Source organism: Pongo abelii, chromosome 20 (genome assembly GCF_028885655.2).
Source record: "Pongo abelii isolate AG06213 chromosome 20, NHGRI_mPonAbe1-v2.0_pri, whole genome shotgun sequence".
Taxonomy (NCBI): domain Eukaryota; kingdom Metazoa; phylum Chordata; class Mammalia; order Primates; family Hominidae; genus Pongo; species Pongo abelii.
The window spans coordinates 51,108,081-51,124,517 of NC_072005.2; the positions used below are offsets into that span (position 1 = coordinate 51,108,081).

Here is a 16,437-nt window from a genome sequence, read left to right on the forward strand (position 1 = left end):
TCCTGCCTCAGCCTCCCGAGTAGCTGGGACTACAGGTGCCCGCCACCAGGCCTGGCTAATTTTTTGTATTTTTAGTAGAGACGGGGTTTCACCATGTTAGCCAGGATGATCTCAATCTCCTGACCTTGTGATCCGCCCACCTCAGCCTCCCAAAGTGCTGGGATTACAGGCATGAGCCACTGTGCCCGGCCAATAAAATTATCTTTGAAGCTTCTTTATTTTATTTTTCTGATTTAAATACAGTGCAGCCTGGTGGTAAAAATGACCAAATATGGCAAAACAGTGTGACTGAGAAATCAAGTCACTTTAATCTCAATTTCCAGAAGTGACCAGTGGGAAATAACGGGCACTCAGTAGCACCACTGGGCACAGGTGCTTGTCTCGTGGATGAAAGAGTGGTTGGAGAAGGGATTTTGAGAGGGACCAAGCTCAGTCTGATCCCAGTCCCCCTCATCCAAGCTCCATAGCTCTCTGAAGCCCAGTTCCCCCTTTGGAATGGGGGTGGGAATGGGATCTTCCTCATGGGGCTGTGGGCCGAGGTTAGATGAGATAAGGTGTGAATGGCTTCTGGGGAAATAAAAGGTGTAGGTTAGTGCTCCATACATAGGAGTGTCAGGGATATCAGGTACCTTCTTTTTATTTTTAAAATTTTATATATTAAAAAAGTTTTTTTTTTTTTTTCTTTAAAAAAATTGAGATGGGGCTCACTATGTTGACCGGGCTGGTTTTGAACTTCTGGCCTCAAGCAGTCTTCCCACCTGGGCATCCCAAAGTGCTGGGATTATAGGCGTGAGCCACCACACCTGGCCACTTTGTTTTTATTTTACTAAAATGGAATTGCACCACACTCAGTGTTTTAGAACTGGCTTTTTCCTCCCAGATTATCCATGTATCTTTTGAGTAAAACTTTTCTGTGTTTTGTACAGAGATCTGCTTATCTTTTTTTTTATTATTTTTTTTGAGACGGAGTCTTGCTCTGTTGCCCAGGCTGGTGTGCAGTGGCGTGACCTGGACTCACTGCAATCTCTGCCTCCCAGGTTCAAGCAGTTCTCGTGCCCTCAGCCTCCTGAGTAGCTGGAATTACAGGTGCGCACCACCATGCCCGGCTAATTTTTTTTGTATTTTTTGTAGAGAGGGGGTTTTGCCTTGTTGGCCAGGCTGGTCTCAAACTCCTGGTCTCAAGTGATCGGGCTGCCTCGGCCTCCCACAGTGCTGGGATTACAGGTGTGAGCCACCGTGCCCGGCCTGCTCATCCATTTTCCATAGCCACATAAAATCAGAGCAGTTGTCTGTCATTGTCCTTCCTGGTTATTTAGCAAAGGCTGCATGGTTGTGAGTCAAGTCCTTGTCCGGAGCTGGGTCTCCACTTCCCTCCAGACTCCATCCACCCGCCTGGCTTCCCTGGTCGCTGTGGCCCGCGCTGGCGCTGCTGTTGATCTGCTGTGTGTGCTGTTCCGAAGAGGCTCCGGGAGCCTGAGCTAGTGAGCCTCCTCCTCCCTACCCGCAGGTCACCCTCGGAGTCCAGCTCGGAGTCCCGCTCCCGCTCCCGCTCCCCGACCCCGGGCCGCGAGGAGAAGATCACGTTCATCACCAGTTTTGGGGGCAGCGATGAGGAGGCAGCCGCAGCCGCTGCTGCCGCAGCAGCATCAGGGGTCACCACAGGGAAGCCCCCCGCACCTCCCCAGCCTGGCGGCCCCGCCCCGGGACGTAATGCCAGCGCCCGGTCGGTAACGCTCACGCCGCCCGCCCTACGCCCCGGTCACCATGGGGGGTACCCGGGGCAGAGGGGGGCCGCGGCTCAGGCCTGCGCTGACCTGCCCTCCGTGCCCCGCCTGCAGCCGCCGCTCCTCTTCCTCCTCCTCCTCCTCTTCTGCCTCGAGGACCTCCAGCTCCCGCTCCAGCTCTCGCTCCAGCTCCCGGTCGCGCCGTGGCGGGGGCTACTACCGTTCTGGCCGCCACGCCCGCTCCCGGTCCCGCTCCTGGTCCCGCTCCCGCTCCCGCTCCCGGCGCTATTCCCGGTCCCGTAGCCGTGGCCGGCGGCACTCAGGTGGGGGCTCCCGAGACGGACACCGCTACTCCCGCTCGCCCGCCCGGCGTGGTGGTTACGGGCCCCGGCGCAGAAGCAGGTGTGTGTGGCTGTGCATGGAGGTGGGAGGGGCTGGGGGGGCGCGGTCTCCGATCTCTGGGAGAAGGTGCTCAGAGGGAGGAAACCTGGCCGTCCAGCTCAGAGAACACCCCATTTGAGGTGATAGGCACAGGCCACTGCTCTTCCGCAGGAAGCCCTTGGTTGGAAAGGGCAAGGCATGGGTGTTTGCGTGCGCGTTCTGGTGGCAGTGGAGGTGGATCCCAGCCGCTGTTTTCCACGACAGGGTATGGAGAGGAGACTGTGCATCTCTCTCTCCTCAGGAGGCTGTTTTTGCTCTCAGGGGTTCCAGGTGGAGGGGAGTAGAAGCGCATGGACGCTCCAGGGTTTTCTGTAGCTTGAAGGGACTGGCCCGGGCCTTGAGGGCTGGGAAACCCCTTGCGGGGGCCGGGGTGGGGGGAGGTGGGGGGGGCGCGTTCCTGTGTGACCAGGAGCGGATGGGGAAGCGAAGCCGGTGGAAAAAATCAAGACAGCTCATTGGCCTGGCGTGGTGGCTCACACCTGTAATCCCAGCTCTTTGGGAGGCCGAGGTGGGCGGATCTCCTGAGCTCAGGAGTTCGAGACCACCCTGGGCAACATGGTGAAACCCCATCTCTACTGAAAAAAAAATTAGCTGGGTGTGGTGGCACACTCCTGTAGTCCCAGCTACTTGAGAGGCTGAGGCAGGAGAATCGCTTGAAACCGGGAAGCAGAGGTTGCAATGAGCTGAAATCGTGCCACTGCACTCTAGCCTGGCGACAGAGTGAGACTCCGTATCAAAAAAAAAAAAAAAAAATTAGCTGGGCGTGGTGGCACGCGCATGTAGTCCCAGCTGTGCAGGAGGCTGAGGCATGAGAATCACTTGAACCCTGCAGGTGGAGGTTGCAGTGAGCCCAGATTGCGCCACTGCACCCCAGCTTGGGCTACAGAGTGAGACTGCGTCTCAAGAAAAAAAAAAGACATTTCATTTTGGAGAAGACACAGTGAGAGGCTAGCTCTAGGGATGGTTTAAAAATAAAGTCACCTGGGGACTGGTCCACCCCCTTCCGGTCCCCTTGCCTGTTGGGGTCAGGGCTGCACTGGGAAGGGCAGCGATGCTGGGTTGGTAAGAGCATAGACTGCAGGGCACCTGCCTGAGTGTAGAGTCCCTGGGCCTCTAATTCTGTAAAATCGCAGTAATAGCATCCACTTCTCTGGGCTGTTAGAGGTGTAACAGGTAAACCCACAGAAGGTGCTTAGGACAGGGCTGGTGCTGGCTAAGTGCAGTTAATATCGTCAGCATCGTTACCTGCGTTATTGTAGCACTGATCACCATGTCAGCTGCCTTCAGGGTCTGGCAGGTAAAGTAGAGGGGCCAGGTAGACATCCTGCTTACCTGGCAAGCACATGTTCCCTCCAGTGGGGGCGTTGATCGCTCAGCAGCAGGTCTAGTGTCACCCAGTCTTTCTACTTCTCAGGAGAAGTTGAGGGTCTGGATTTTTAGAGGATAGCTCTTGTTTCCTTTACATTTTTTTGAGACAGAGTCTCACTGTGTCATCCAGGCTGGAGTGCAGTGGCGCAATCTCGGCTCACTGCAACCTCTTCCTTCTGGGTTCAAGTGATCCTCCTGCCGCAGCCTCCCAAGTAGCTGGGATTACAGGCGTGCGCCACCACGCCTGGCTAATTTTTGTATTTCTAGTAGAGACGGGGTTTCACTATGTTGGCCAGGCTGGTCATGAACTCCTGACCTCGTGATCCACCCACCTTGGCCTCCCAAAGTGCTGAGATTACAGGCGTGAGCCACCGCGCCTGGCCCTTGTTTTCTTAATAATGACAACAAATTTTTATTTTATAAAAACTCAATTCAAAAATTAGCCGGGTGTGGTGGTGCACATCTGTAATCCCAGCTACTCAGGAGGCTGAGGCAAGAGAATTGCTTGAACCCAGGAGGCAGAGGTTGCAGTGAGCCAAGCTATTGCACCACTGCACTCCAGCCTGGGCGACAGAGAGAGACTCTGTCTCAAAAAAAAAGCAAAAAACAAAAAACGAGAGCCCAAGCAGAGTCAGTGTGTGGCCCAGAATTGGCTTCCAGGTTATATATTCCTTGTAGCTTACAGAGCAATGACAGGAGAAAGGCTTGGGGGACAGGTGGGACCTGGGCACATCTTGCATGCCAGCCTGAGAGTGGGCGCTGGGTGGAGAGTCCCACCAGTGTCCTGAGCAGGGAGAGGATGGGGTTCCGCATCCCCAGACTGGAACTTGTGGGTCTGTGCTGAGACTGGTGGAGGACAAGGGGTGGTCCCTACTGTTGTCAAGACCCTGGACACAAGCAGGATGAGGAGGTGGGTGAGGGTGTAGATGAGGTCACTGTGGAACACTGTTGTGCCTGAGCTGGACACGGCTCATAAAGGGGGAGCCAGCCATCCCTCCCAGAGCTCACCTCCCAGGAAGTTGGCAAGCGGGTGTCTAGTGAGGGAGAGGTGATGCGGGCCAGGCAGGGCTCATGATGGCAGGACTGCCCTTAGGTTGAGTGTATCTAGAGTGCCATCTCTGTAGCCAGAGGGAGGCCAGAATGCCACTCTGGGACATTTTGGAGGGAGAGTAGCAGGAGAGGAGAGTTGAGCCTGTCACCCTGGGCCTTGCAGGAAGGAGGACTGTGGATCCAGAGCCAGGGTGGGGTGCGGTTGGGGTCCCTGGAGCCTCACAGTCCTCCTCCCTCCCTGCTGCATCCCCAGGAGCCGCTCCCACTCAGGGGACCGCTACAGGCGGGGCGGCCGGGGCCTCAGGCACCACAGCAGTAGCCGCAGCCGCAGCAGCTGGTCCCTCAGCCCGTCCCGCAGTCGCAGCCTGACTCGCAGCCGCAGCCATAGCCCCAGCCCCAGCCAGAGCCGCAGCCGCAGCCGCAGCCGGAGCCACAGCCAGAGCCCCTCGCCATCACCCGCAAGAGAGAAGCTGACCAGGCCGGCCGCGTCCCCTGCTGTGGGCGAGAAGCTGAAAAAGTGAGCAGGGCGGGTCTGGAGGAAGAGGGCTGCCAACCTCGGGTGGGGAGGGTGAATATCACTGTTTTCTTTTTGAGGGGAACTTAGTCCTACCCTAGGAGGTGTGTGGGGTGGTGTATGGCCCTGGCCTGGGAGGGTGGATTTCAGGGGGACACAGCCCTGGCCTGGGGGGTCTGAGGAGGACACACCAAATCCTGGAAGATCTGCACAGTTAGAACCTTGTCCTGGGTGAGGGTCAGAGGGGGACAGGTCCCTGTCTTACAGGTTCTGTGGGGTCTGAGAGGGACATGGTCACAACCTGGGGCATCTGAGGCCCATGCCTTGGCTACCTGGTCTGAGGGCAGTGCTGAGGCTGGGGTCAGAGGTGGCAGCTGCCCTTTCCCCCTCCCAACCATGTCCTCTGGCCCTGCCCCCACCCAGGACCGAACCTGCCGCTGGTAAAGAGACAGGAGCTGCCAAAGTCAGTAAGAATTTGGAACTCGCCCGTCTAATTCCCGTCAGCAGCAGTGCCCAAGAGCTGGGCCCGGTGGGCCTGCAGGGGGGCCCGGGTGGGCTGGGAGATCCAGCCCCAGGGACTGGGAGGGGAGGGGAAGGGTCTGCCCCCGTGAGAACCATGTCCCCTTCCCCTCCTCACTGTACACTGGGGTTCCACCTGTCACTGAACCTCTGGGAGCTTCAGGGCTGTCCACAGCCTGCCCCTCCACCCCACGTCGTCCCCCCCACCCCCCGCACAAAGCCCCAGACTCTTGGCTGAGGTGGGTTGTGGGAGCTCTGGGACACCCACCCCCTCTCCCGCCTCTTCTCCCCCCTCCCCAGCCCAAGCTGACGCCTCAGGAGAAGCTGAAACTGAGGATGCAGAAGGCGCTGAACAGGCAGTGTATGTTCTGCCCCGTCCCTCCAGGGTTTCACAGCTCTTCTTCCCCTTGGCAGTGGGAGCAAGGAGACCCAGCACCACTTTGGGAGGCCTGGCCCTTCCCTAGAGAGGCCGCACAGGCGCAGAGGTGCTCTGGGGAGGAATGGGTTTGCATCAGCTCCGCTGCCGCTATGCTGGGGCCTCTGCAGTCAGGTTGACCTGTCTGAGCTCAGCTTCCTCATTTTAGAGAGTGGGGCTCTTAGCGGGCGCAGTGGCTCACACCTGTAATCCCAGCACTTTGGGAGGCTGAGGCAGGCGGATCACGAAGTCAGGAGATCGAGACCATCCTGGCTAACACGGTGAAACCCCGTCTCTACTAAAAATACAAAAAATTAGCCGGGCGTGTTGGTGGGCGCCTGTAATCCCAGCTACTCAGGAGTCTGAGGCAGGAGATGACGCGATGACGCGAACCCGGGGGGTGGAGCCTGCAGTGAGCCGAGATCGTGCCACTGCTCTCCAGCCTGGGCGACAGAGCGAGACTCCGTCTCAGAAAAAAAAAAAAAAGAGTGGGGCTCTTAAGGGAATCCCTCAGCCACCCTGTTTCTCTCTACAGTCAAGGCGGATAAGAAGGCGGCACAGGAAAAGATGATCCAGCAGGAGCATGAGCGGCAGGTGAAGTGGGGAAGGGAGGGCTGGGGTGGCGGGTGGGTGCTGGCCTGGCCACGTTCTTATAGCCCTGTCTGCTGCAGGAGCGGGAAGACGAGCTTCGAGCCATGGCCCGCAAGATCCGGATGAAGTAAGACCTTGCCCCTCCCTGTCCCATGGCCACACCTCCTGGCCTGCCTGGCCTTCCCACCAGAGGCTGCTGGCTCAAGCCCTGCCCAGCTCCCTGTGGGTGGATGAAAGGCAGAGATCCCTGCCTGGCCCTCGGGGCTGTGTCCAGCGCCTCTCTTGCTCCTCTCCCTGAATATTCCTCCCTCCATTTCAACCTGCCTCCCACCACTGCGACCTCCTCCCAGCTCTTCCAGCCTCCAAGTGCCAGTCTCCTTTGCTGTTCTTTCGGCCTGTCAAGCTGCTCCTGATACCCCTTCCCCACTCACCCACTGCCATGGGTCTTTCTCCTGTCCCAGCCTCAGTTTGCTCATCTCCTAAATGGAGATAGAGTCATTGTCCCACCTCACAGGCTGTTGGGAGGATTTGACAAGATCAAGGCCAGGCACGGAGAAGGCACCCAGTAGATGTAGCCATTGGGTTGCCAAGCCTGGCCACTGTGACGGAGACCATTTCAACACTCACTGTGTGCAGGTGCCCCAGTGCGGCAGGAAATGATGGGACTATCCTGCCTCCCTCTGTTCCCGAGGCTTTCCTAGGAAGGGGCTGGGATTTCAGTCAGCCCTGCCAGCTGGGGTCCCTCTGAACCTGGGGCTCCCTTTCCAAGCGGGGATTGGCGGCAGTACCGGCCCCCTTGGTTTACTGTCTTCCTCGGAGTAGGGTGTTGGAAGCACCTACCCTCCCTGAGTTCAGTGTGTCCAGTGTTCCCGGCCAGATGCTCACGCCATGCCTTTGCAGGGAGCGGGAACGCCGAGAAAAGGAGAGAGAAGAGTGGGAACGCCAGTACAGCCGGCAGAGCCGCTCACCCTCCCCCCGATACAGTGAGTGTCCCCACCAGGCTGCAGGGCTCTGGGGCTTTAAAGAAAAGTGTCAAGCAGGGTTACCAAAAAAACCATAGTACAGCCGGGCGCGGTGGCTCACGCCTGTAATCCCAGCACTTTGGGAGGCTGAGGTGGGTGGCTCAATCACCTGAGGTCAGGAGTTCGAGACCAGCCTGACCAACATGGTGACACACATACGTACACACACACACACAGGTTGCTTTAGTCACAAGGTGATTGCAGGAATTAGAAGTGCTCATTCCGGCGTGGGCTGATGAGGGGCACAGATGGCAGCCACTGGACTCTCTGGAAATAGCCCCTCATTTGTAGACAACCCCTGAAGTTCAGTTTTGAGGACCTCACCCCAGGTCAAGGAAGAGGCCCTGGCTCTGGATGTTTGCTCGCTCTTCACCTGTTCTTTTCTTTCCAGGTCGAGAATACAGCTCTTCTCGAAGGTAAGGAAGCCCATGACCCTCCACTTTCTGGGAAGTGACACTTGTCCTTTGATGGGAGGTCCTGGCTCTCATTCCTCCAGCCTCACCCTGTACCCACCTCCAGTTGGAGGGGCTGGTCTCATCCCTTGGGGAACATCCTTCCCTCCACAGACAAGTGCCCCGATCACTGAAGCATTCACGGCCCCTCCCTTTCTCTTTCCAGGCGCTCAAGGTCCCGATCCCGAAGCCCCCATTACCGACATTAGGCAGAAGAGTGGGGGGTGGGGAGGACAAGGGGGTGGGGTAAGGGGCTCAAGCTGTGATGCTGCTGGTTTTATCTCTAGTGAAATAAAGTCAAAAGTTATTTAATTCCCGTCACCTGCCTCAGTGTCGCCTCAGTGTCATCTGTGTGGTTGGTGCAGGGCTCTCCCACCCCAGGGCCCATGGGCCAGCAGAGCCAGCTGGGAGGGCGCTTGGGTTTACAGGCCAGATGCCAGTGCTGCCTGTGTGGGACATCTTGCCCACATCTGATGGCTAAGTGGCAGGCCCCTGTTCATCAGAACCTGCCATGGCTCAGTGAGGCCTGCTCAGGAGGCCAGGGCACAGTCCCAAGGGAGAGGGCCCAGACCTGCCCGCAGGTGTGGACATAGGGTGTCAGCCCAGCATGTCCCACATGGGCCCCTTTGCCCGGGGCCTCTGGCGACAGGTCCGGGCCTCTCCCCGCCCTCGCCTCGGCCCCTGCCCTGGCCTCGCCCGCACCAGGAACTGGGAGCGCGGCTTTCTGTGCCAATCCTGCTGTGCCCCAGGCACTGGGGGCTGGGTGTTCCCTCACCCCCTCACTCCAAACCGGTCTGTCCAGCCGTCCACCCCATGGAGGGGAAGCCTCCTGCTCCACCTCATGCACCCCAAGAAAGCCAGAGTCCAGACGGGTGTAAATAAAAGGGGAAATTTACTTGGAGAAGTGGGGCAAAAACAAGGTGGTCAACGGTGTTGGCAGCGGTACCAGGGATAGTGAGGGGGGCTTTCCTGGGCTCAGGCCTCGCCGGCCGCCTCAGGGTGCTTCTGCCGCAGGTGTTTGTCCAGGGTGGCTCGCAGGCCGAAGGGCACATGACAGTGGGGGCACTCGAAGCGGGTGCTGCCAGGCGTCATGCCGTGCATGCGGCGGTGGCGGTTGAGCTTACTGCTCTGGGCGCAGGCGTAGTTGCAGAACTCACAGGTGTAGGGGCGCTCCCCGGTGTGTGAGCGCCGGTGCACCGTCAGGTTGCTGCTGTTGGTAAAATGCTTCCCGCAGAACTCACAGCTGCCCCCGGGCCCGCGGCTCTTGCCCCCTGACTTGGGCATCTTTTTGGGTGATGCCTTCTGGCTGTTTGCAGGGTCAGTTCTCTGTTCCGTGGTGATGGCTCCCCAAGTGTCTCCACCAGGGCCGGCTTGAGCCCCACTGCCAGGAGCCCCGGGTTCCTGGATACCCGCTGTGGCAGCGGCTCCAGCCCCCTCACCACCGCTGCATGGGAGCGTGCTGGTGGGGGCAGCAGCATGGACAGCCGGCTCCGGAGGGGCCGCAGAGGCCTGCTCCTGGCTGGTGTCGGCCATGAGGGGGCTCTGGGGCGGCACCTGCCGGTGGGTCTTCTTGTGGCGGTTGAGCTTGCTGCTCTGGGCGCAGGCGTAGGGACACTGGTCGCAAGCATAGGGCCGCTCACCTGTGTGCGAGCGCATGTGCACTTTGAGGTTGCTGAAGGAGCTGAGGGTCTTCTTGCACACAGGACAGGTGGGGCTCCGCCGGGTGAGGCCGCTGCCACTTGCACGGGGGCTCTTGGCCTCAGCTGCTTGCCCCACCACTGCTGACACGGCTGCGGCCACCTCGGCCAGGCCCAGGAGCGGGGCCTCCGGGGCCTCTGATTCTGTCTGGTAGATGGACAGTCCGTGGTCCCACTGGGCGTGACGCAGCAGCTTCCAGGCCACTGTGAACTGTTTGCCACAGCGCAGGCAGCTCAAGGCCTTCAGCTCCTCTCGTTCTGGTAAGAAAAAGAGGCAGAGTGTAAGTGCGGAGAGGAAGGAGTCACGGGGGTTGCAGTTCACAGCTGCCAGCTGGACACCTTCTGTGGGACAGGCACTCCTGCAGGGGCCAAGGACTTGGCAGTAACAAGACACACACACCCTGGAAGGACCAGGAAGCTGATGCTCAGAGGAGGGGTGGACACGAAAAATCTGTGGAGTGGGTGCTAAGTACCTGAGGCTTTGTGTTTGAAAACCTTTTTTTTTTTTAGACAGTCTCACTGTCGCCCAGGCTGGGGTGCAGTGGCACGATCTCAGCTCACTGCAACCTCCACCTGCCGGATTCAAGCTATTCTCATGCCTCAGCCTCTAGAGTAGCTGGGATTACAGGCGCCCACCACCATGCCTGGCTAATTAGTAGAGATGGGGTTTCACCACGCTGGCCAGGCTGGTCTCAAACTCTTGGCCTCAAGTGATCCACCCACCTCGGCCTCCCAAAATGCTGGGATTACAGGCATGAGCCACTGTGCTGGGCCATGTGTTTGAAAATCTTTTAAAAAGTTATGTTAACTCAGTGAGCACTTCCTACATGCTAGGTGCTGAGCCATGGCTCATAGCCCGGCTTTCCCTCAGGACAGGAAAATAAGATCTCCATTTTCCAGACAGGAAAACTGAGGCACAGAGAGGCATTTCCCCAGGGTCGCACAGCTTGGAAGCGGTGAAGCTGGGATTTCAATCCAGACTACTGGGGGAGGGGGAGAGGGCAGAACAGAGGTTTGCTTGCTTTTTTTTGCTTTAAATTTTTAATTTAGTATTTTTTAAAGAGATGGGGCCCTGCTATGTTGCCCAGGCTATTTTTTTTTTGAGACGAAGCCTTGCTCTGTCTCCCAGGCTGCAGTGCAGTGGCGCGATCTCGGCTCACTGCAAGCTCCCCCTCCGGGGTTCCCGCCATTCTCCTGCCTCAGCCTCCTGAGTAGCTGGGACTACGGGCGCCCGCCACCGTGCCACGGGGTTTCACCGTGTTAGCCAGGATGCTCGCGATCTCCTGACCTCATGATCTGCCCGCCTCGGCCTCCCAAAGTGCTGGGATTACAGGCTTGAGCCACCGCGCCTGGCCACCCAGGCTATTCTTTAACTTAATGGCCTCAAGTAATCCTTCCATCTCAGCCCCTCAAAGTGCTGGGATTATAGGCGTGAGCCACCATATCCGGCTGGGAGCAGAGGCTTTTGAATAAGATTTTTGGTTTAGGCCGGGCACGGTGGCTCACACCTGTAATCCCAGCACTTTGGGAGGCTGAGGCGGGTTGATCTCTTGAGGTCAGGGATTTGAGACCAGCCTGGCCAACATGATGAAATCTTGTCTCTAGTAAAAATACAAAATAGCCGGGTGTGGTGGTGCACGCCTGTAATCCTGGCCACTTGGAAGGTTAAGGCAGGAGAATTGCTTGAACCCAGGAAGCGGAGTTTGCAGTGAGCAGAGATCCCACCACTGCACTCCAGCCTGGGTGACAAAAGCGAGACTCTGTCTCAAAAAAAAAAAGAATTTTGGTTTAACAAAAATAATTTTTAAAGTAATTGAGATATCTGGGCATGGTGGCTCATGCCTGTAATCCCAGCACTTCAGGAGGCCAAGGCAGGCGGATCACCTGAGGTCAGGAGTTTGAGACACCAGCCTGGTCAGCATGGTGAAACCCTGTCTCTACCAAAAATACAAAAATTAGCCGGCCATGGTGGTGCACGCCTGTAGTCCCAGCTACTTGGAGGGCTGAGGCAGCAGAATCACTTGAACCCAGGAGGCGGAGGTTGCAGTGAGCTGAGATTGCACCACAGCACTCCAGCCTGGGTGACAGAGTAAGACTCCACCTCAAAATAATGGGGTAGCTACAGAGAAAGCTTAGCGGCCACCTAGTAAAGAGGTGGTAATGACCTGGGTCCGCCACCCTCTGCATGGATCTCAAATTGAGAGCCCCCAAGCCTGAATTTGGATTTCTATCTGGACCTTCGGGGTACTCTCAGTGGACACTTCCTAGGTGAACTAGCCTTTCCATTTTTCACATTCTAGAGTCTTGGATGGGACAACCTTTGTGATACAACCAGTCCCGGGTCAAGAGCACAGGCCTGCATTCAAATTCAGACTTCTCTGCTCCCTAGTTGTGTGACCTTGGGCAAGACATAGTCCTCTGTGTGCCTCAGTTGCTAGAATTCAGGGACCCTAGAGATCCCCTCCCTTTCAAGGGTGGTTGTGACCTCGCTTGGGGAATGGTTGAGAGCTTTGGTCCACAAAAGCGCTCAAACAGCAGAGCCTGTGAAACCAAGGTGCCCACGATTCTCCAAGCCCTGCAGTGTTTTGTTCCAGCGATTCCATCACAGCCCCTCGCTAGCTCCTCCAGGCCACTCTCCATGCTCCAGCTCAGTCACAAGCCCCTCCTCTTTCCCACCACCAGACCCTCCCTGGCCCAACCCTAAATAATTCCACTTCTCAAAAGTCTAAGGAGGGCAAGGGCCAGGGGGCTGGAAATTAGGTTTGGATTAAGCCCTGCAGCCAACACTGACCAAAAGCTCACCTGAGGGTCAAGCGCCATGTGAAGGATTTTAATTCCCTCCCAAGAGGAGGAACCCAGGTGTCCAGCACCCGGGAGCTCGCTCAAACTAGGGGATTCCCAGCACGCAGGGCTGGGAGATTCCATCACCGAGGGAAGCCAGAAGCCCCTTCCTTGGCTCTGAACACTCAGCTGTACTAGCACCTCAATCAGAATTGACAGAGACAGGAGGGGGTGGCAACCTCCCCATTCCAGCTGGCCTCCACTCCCCCTCCCCCCGGCCGCTGCCCTCCCTAGAGGTCCCCTCCTACTGCCACCCTCGTCCAGCCACCTGGCCAGTTATTTCTGGCCAAGGGGAAGGAGAAGTGAAACCAGGTTGGGGTGTGTGTGTGGGGGGCAAAATCCCGGGCTAGTCTTCTGGGGCTGGCCACACCCTGTAGACGGCCCTCCTTCCCTGCCCAGTACCCCCCGCCCCCCCCACACCGCCACCACTAGTCCCTGCCCTAGGACGGGCAGGCCCTGGCCACGCCTAGGCTGCACCCGATGGGGAGCGAGAAAGGGGAAGTAGTGCTCAGTGCCCTGCCGTCCAGCCCAGCCCCTTTCCAGCAGGAAGCCCAGCCCTTGAACTTGAGAGGGGGACTGCACCCGGCTTTACTCACCTGAGCCCTGGCCGCGGCTGGGGCCTCTGAAGAGCTGACAGCCCAGCTTCTTGTGGTCCATGAAGGCAGTGATGGCCTCCAACGGGAAGGTCTGCAGGCAGCGGCCGCAGGTCAACAGATCTGGGTGTTTGTCGGTCCAGGGCTGGCGGTCTGCAGGGAGGAAGCGGGTGGTGAGCGTGGGGTGGGGCCAGGATGGGGGCTGAGGGTGCTGAAGGAGAGTGGAAACCGAAGGTCAGAAGGGGGCCTGGGGGGCAGGACCGGGCGAAGGAGATAAGGCAGGGCGAGGGGCCCATGCCCAAAGGGAAGGGTCCCACCCGAGGGTCAAAGGTAAGGGAGGCCGGGCCCAGGGCCCGGGGCGCTCACCGGGAAGGTTCGGGGTCAACGGCGTCCACAGGGTCCACGGGTTCCTCGCGCCGAGGGCGAGGAGGGCGGCCCCGGCGGGCATGGGGCCAGGGGAGTGGTGTGGTTCGCCGCCGAACCGCCCCGCCGAGGACACCTCCTTCGGGGAGAAGGGCCCCAGCCTTGGGGCCTGTTGGGGCTGCGCGTCTGGCTCGGGCTTGAGTTCGATGACGAGGTCCTGCATTTCCATCTCGTCGTCTGGGTTGGCGGCGGGCGCGGGCTCTACTCGGCGGGGCGCGCTGCCGGCCTTGCGGCGGGACATGAGTCGCGGGCCGGGCGAGCGAGCGGGCGAGCGGGCAGGCGGGCGGGCGGAGGACGCACGAGCGGAGGACGCGCGGACCGTGCGCGCTCAGGTGAGTGACTGCGGCGACCCGCCGCGAACTCTTACACGTGCTGGCCGGGCCCGTGGCTCCGCCTACCAGGGCGGGGCTGATGGGAGGGGACCGAGCCGCCCTGCTGGGGCCCTGACGGCGGCCTAACTCAATCTAGGCAGTGCCCCGTGCGTTTGGCTTAGTGACCAAATTTAATCACACCGAGTTCCCACAAGGCATTGAAACAGCTGTCCCTGATGCCATTTTAGGGCGGGTGAAACTGAGGCACGGCATGCCCACACACACCCCCAAGCGAGAAAATAGTGGGTCACGTTTCTTATTAGGTGTCTGATAGTAATCTGGGCTATTTCATTAAATGCATTACAATAAAAATTCATTTTGCAAGCATTCACTGAGTGCCTCCTGTGCGCCAGGCTCTGTTTGAAGCACTGAGAATACAGGAGGGAATAAACAGAAGATAATCTATGTTTGCACGGAATTTAGACGGTGGGGGAAGACACTATAAACATAATTACGTAAAATATAGATGGCCCTTCATGATGACCAGTGCCATGGAGCAAAAGAAAGCTGGAAAGGCGGAGAGGGTTACTGGGGTTGAGAGATTCAATTTTCTTCCCTATGATGGGAAAGGGCATGGTGGAGCTGAGGCTGGAGGGAAGGAAGCCAGCCAGTGGGCCTGGGCATTGAGGAATTACAAGGAAAGGGAGAGGCAATATGGGTTGGAGATTGAGTTCAGTGAAAATATGGGGGCAGATCCAAGCAATCTTTTGATCACTTTAAGGTCTTTTGGTTTTCCTGAGACCGGAGCCTTAGGAGGGTTTTGAGCAGAGGAGGACTGTAATCATACACATCGACTCTGTTCCTAGACCAGAAGTTGCCATTAAAACCAAATAGCCAAGCAGCTCACCTGCTTCCACTCCGCCTCCTTGAACTTCCCTCCCCTAAGCAGTTCTCTCTGCTCACTGTTTGAAGTGGCATCGACACCCTGCCCCACCCTCAATCCCTGACGAGTATTCTTTTCTTCCTGGCACCCACTGCATGACAGTATAGAACTGCTTGTGGACTGTCCTCTCCCCCACCCAATGCAAGCCCCCTGAGGTCAGGGCAAGAACCTGTCCTCCCCCAGCTGTCCTCAGCCCAGATGCTGATTTCAGATGCTGATCTCTTGGAGTTCTGCACATTGTTATTCAGCTCTGGGTTCCATTGTCCTCCTGAGAGCAGAGGGCCCTGACCAACAGTATCTAAAGTAGCCCCACCCTGCTGAAGGCCTTGCAAATTACACTCCATGACCTCCATCTGTCCCCAGTTCCCTCTTGGATCTCACTTTCTCCATCTGTCAAAGGAGGTAGGGCAGGTTGGAACTAGAGGGTTATCTGAGGTGGTTTCTTCTTCAATGCCGCCTCCTCTGATCACCCTTTTTTTTTTAAGTAATTTTTAATTTTTCAAAAAAAATTTTTTTTTTTAAATAGAGACAGGGACTCGCTTTGTTGCCCTGGTTGGTCTGAAACTCTTGGCTTGAAGCGCTCCTCCTGCTTCAGCATCCCAAAGTGCTGAGATTACAGGTGTGAGACACTGCACTCAGCCTCAGACCACCAAATTTTAAGCTCCATGGCAACGCAGCCACCCACTATCCGATTGCCCTTATTTTACTCTTTTTTTTTTTTTTGAGATGGAGTTTCACTCTTGTTGCCCAGGCTGGAGTGCAATGGCACAATCTCAGCTCACTGCAACCTCCACCTCCTGGGTTCAAGTGATTCTCCTGCCTGAGCCTCCGGAGTAGCTGGGATTACAGATGCCTGGCTAATTTTTCTATTTTTAGTAGAGACAGGGTTTCACCATGTTGGCCAGGCTGGTCTCGAACTCCTGACCTCAGGTGATCCACCCACCTCAGCCTCCCAAAGTGCTGGAATTACAGGCGTGAGCCACAATGCCCGGCCTATTTTATTATTTATACATCACTTTGATCAAACCCTGAAGGATGTTTTTTACATTTTTGCTCATTTTACCCTATTCTGTCCCTTTTACCCCCACTAGAAGGTAGGTTCTAGGAGGCAGGATGGGAGTCTGTCTTGTTCATAAATACAACCCCTACTCGTTCATAGTTAAGTCAACAAATATTTATTGCGCACCTACTATGTGCCTGATGATATTCTTTCAACAGATATTTGCAGAGCACCAAATTGTGTACCTGGCACTAGGCCTTGGTGATCTAGTGGAAAGCAAAGGCCCACAGGATCCCTGCGTAAATAGGACCCCGCAAGGAGAAAGTGAATTCTGACTGGGCCTGTAATAGGGGGGTTCATATTCCCCACTCAAGGCCTCAGTTTCCCCCTTTGTAAAATGGGACTGCAGAGATAGCTGGAGGAAAAAATGACCGCCTCTGATCCAGCCCAGCTACTTTCTTGGTATGCGGCATATGAAACCATGATCTCCAGGTTTCCTGTAGAGGAGCGGGGGTTCCCACTGGAAGCGAGGG

The 16,437-nt window shown here is 57.2% G+C and overlaps 2 protein-coding genes across 5 annotated transcripts in view; one reads left to right on the forward strand and one right to left on the reverse strand.

The window, feature by feature from the left end:
- The window catches only part of CLASRP (CLK4 associating serine/arginine rich protein), a 31,000-nt gene extending 22,592 nt beyond the window's left edge, over positions 1–8,408 (forward strand). Inside the window, exons 12-21 of one of the 4 annotated variants that reach the window (XM_002829388.6) lie at positions 1,508–1,723; positions 1,839–2,126; positions 4,837–5,100; positions 5,521–5,560; positions 5,917–5,977; positions 6,567–6,625; positions 6,703–6,749; positions 7,523–7,605; positions 8,036–8,060; positions 8,263–8,408. In XM_002829388.6, the coding sequence (XP_002829434.2) occupies positions 1,508–1,723; positions 1,839–2,126; positions 4,837–5,100; positions 5,521–5,560; positions 5,917–5,977; positions 6,567–6,625; positions 6,703–6,749; positions 7,523–7,605; positions 8,036–8,060; positions 8,263–8,305 (1,126 nt within the window). In that variant the 3' untranslated portion in view covers positions 8,306–8,408. Of the gene's footprint in view, positions 1–1,507; positions 1,724–1,838; positions 2,127–4,836; positions 5,101–5,520; positions 5,565–5,916; positions 5,978–6,566; positions 6,626–6,702; positions 6,756–7,522; positions 7,608–8,035; positions 8,061–8,262 lie in introns of those variants that run through there. The other 3 variants (XR_008516626.1, XR_008516627.2, XR_008516628.1) reach the window with 3 other exon arrangements.
- Positions 8,409–8,969: 561 nt separating this feature from the next.
- ZNF296 (zinc finger protein 296) lies at positions 8,970–16,406 on the reverse strand. Its single transcript, XM_024237625.3, has 3 exons — positions 13,594–16,406; positions 13,231–13,380; positions 8,970–10,051 (listed from the first exon to the last, which is right to left on the reverse strand). Exons 1-3 carry the CDS (start codon positions 13,889–13,891, stop codon positions 9,072–9,074), a joined length of 1,428 nt encoding a protein of 475 aa, XP_024093393.2. The 5' UTR covers positions 13,892–16,406; the 3' UTR covers positions 8,970–9,071.
- Positions 16,407–16,437: the final 31 nt, after the last annotated feature.

Bases quoted from the DNA above. Each gene is read 5' to 3' on its own strand.
- ZNF296 (XM_024237625.3), bottom strand. From the start codon at position 13,891: ATGTCCCGCCGCAAGGCCGGCAGCGCGCCCCGCCGAGTAGAGCCCGCG. The intron at 13,381-13,593 runs GTGAGCGCCCCG...TCCTCCCTGCAG, and splicing joins GTTGACCCCGAACCTTCCCG to ACCGCCAGCCCTGGACCGAC. The intron at 10,052-13,230 runs GTGAGTAAAGCC...TTTTCTTACCAG, and splicing joins CAGCCGCGGCCAGGGCTCAG to AACGAGAGGAGCTGAAGGCC.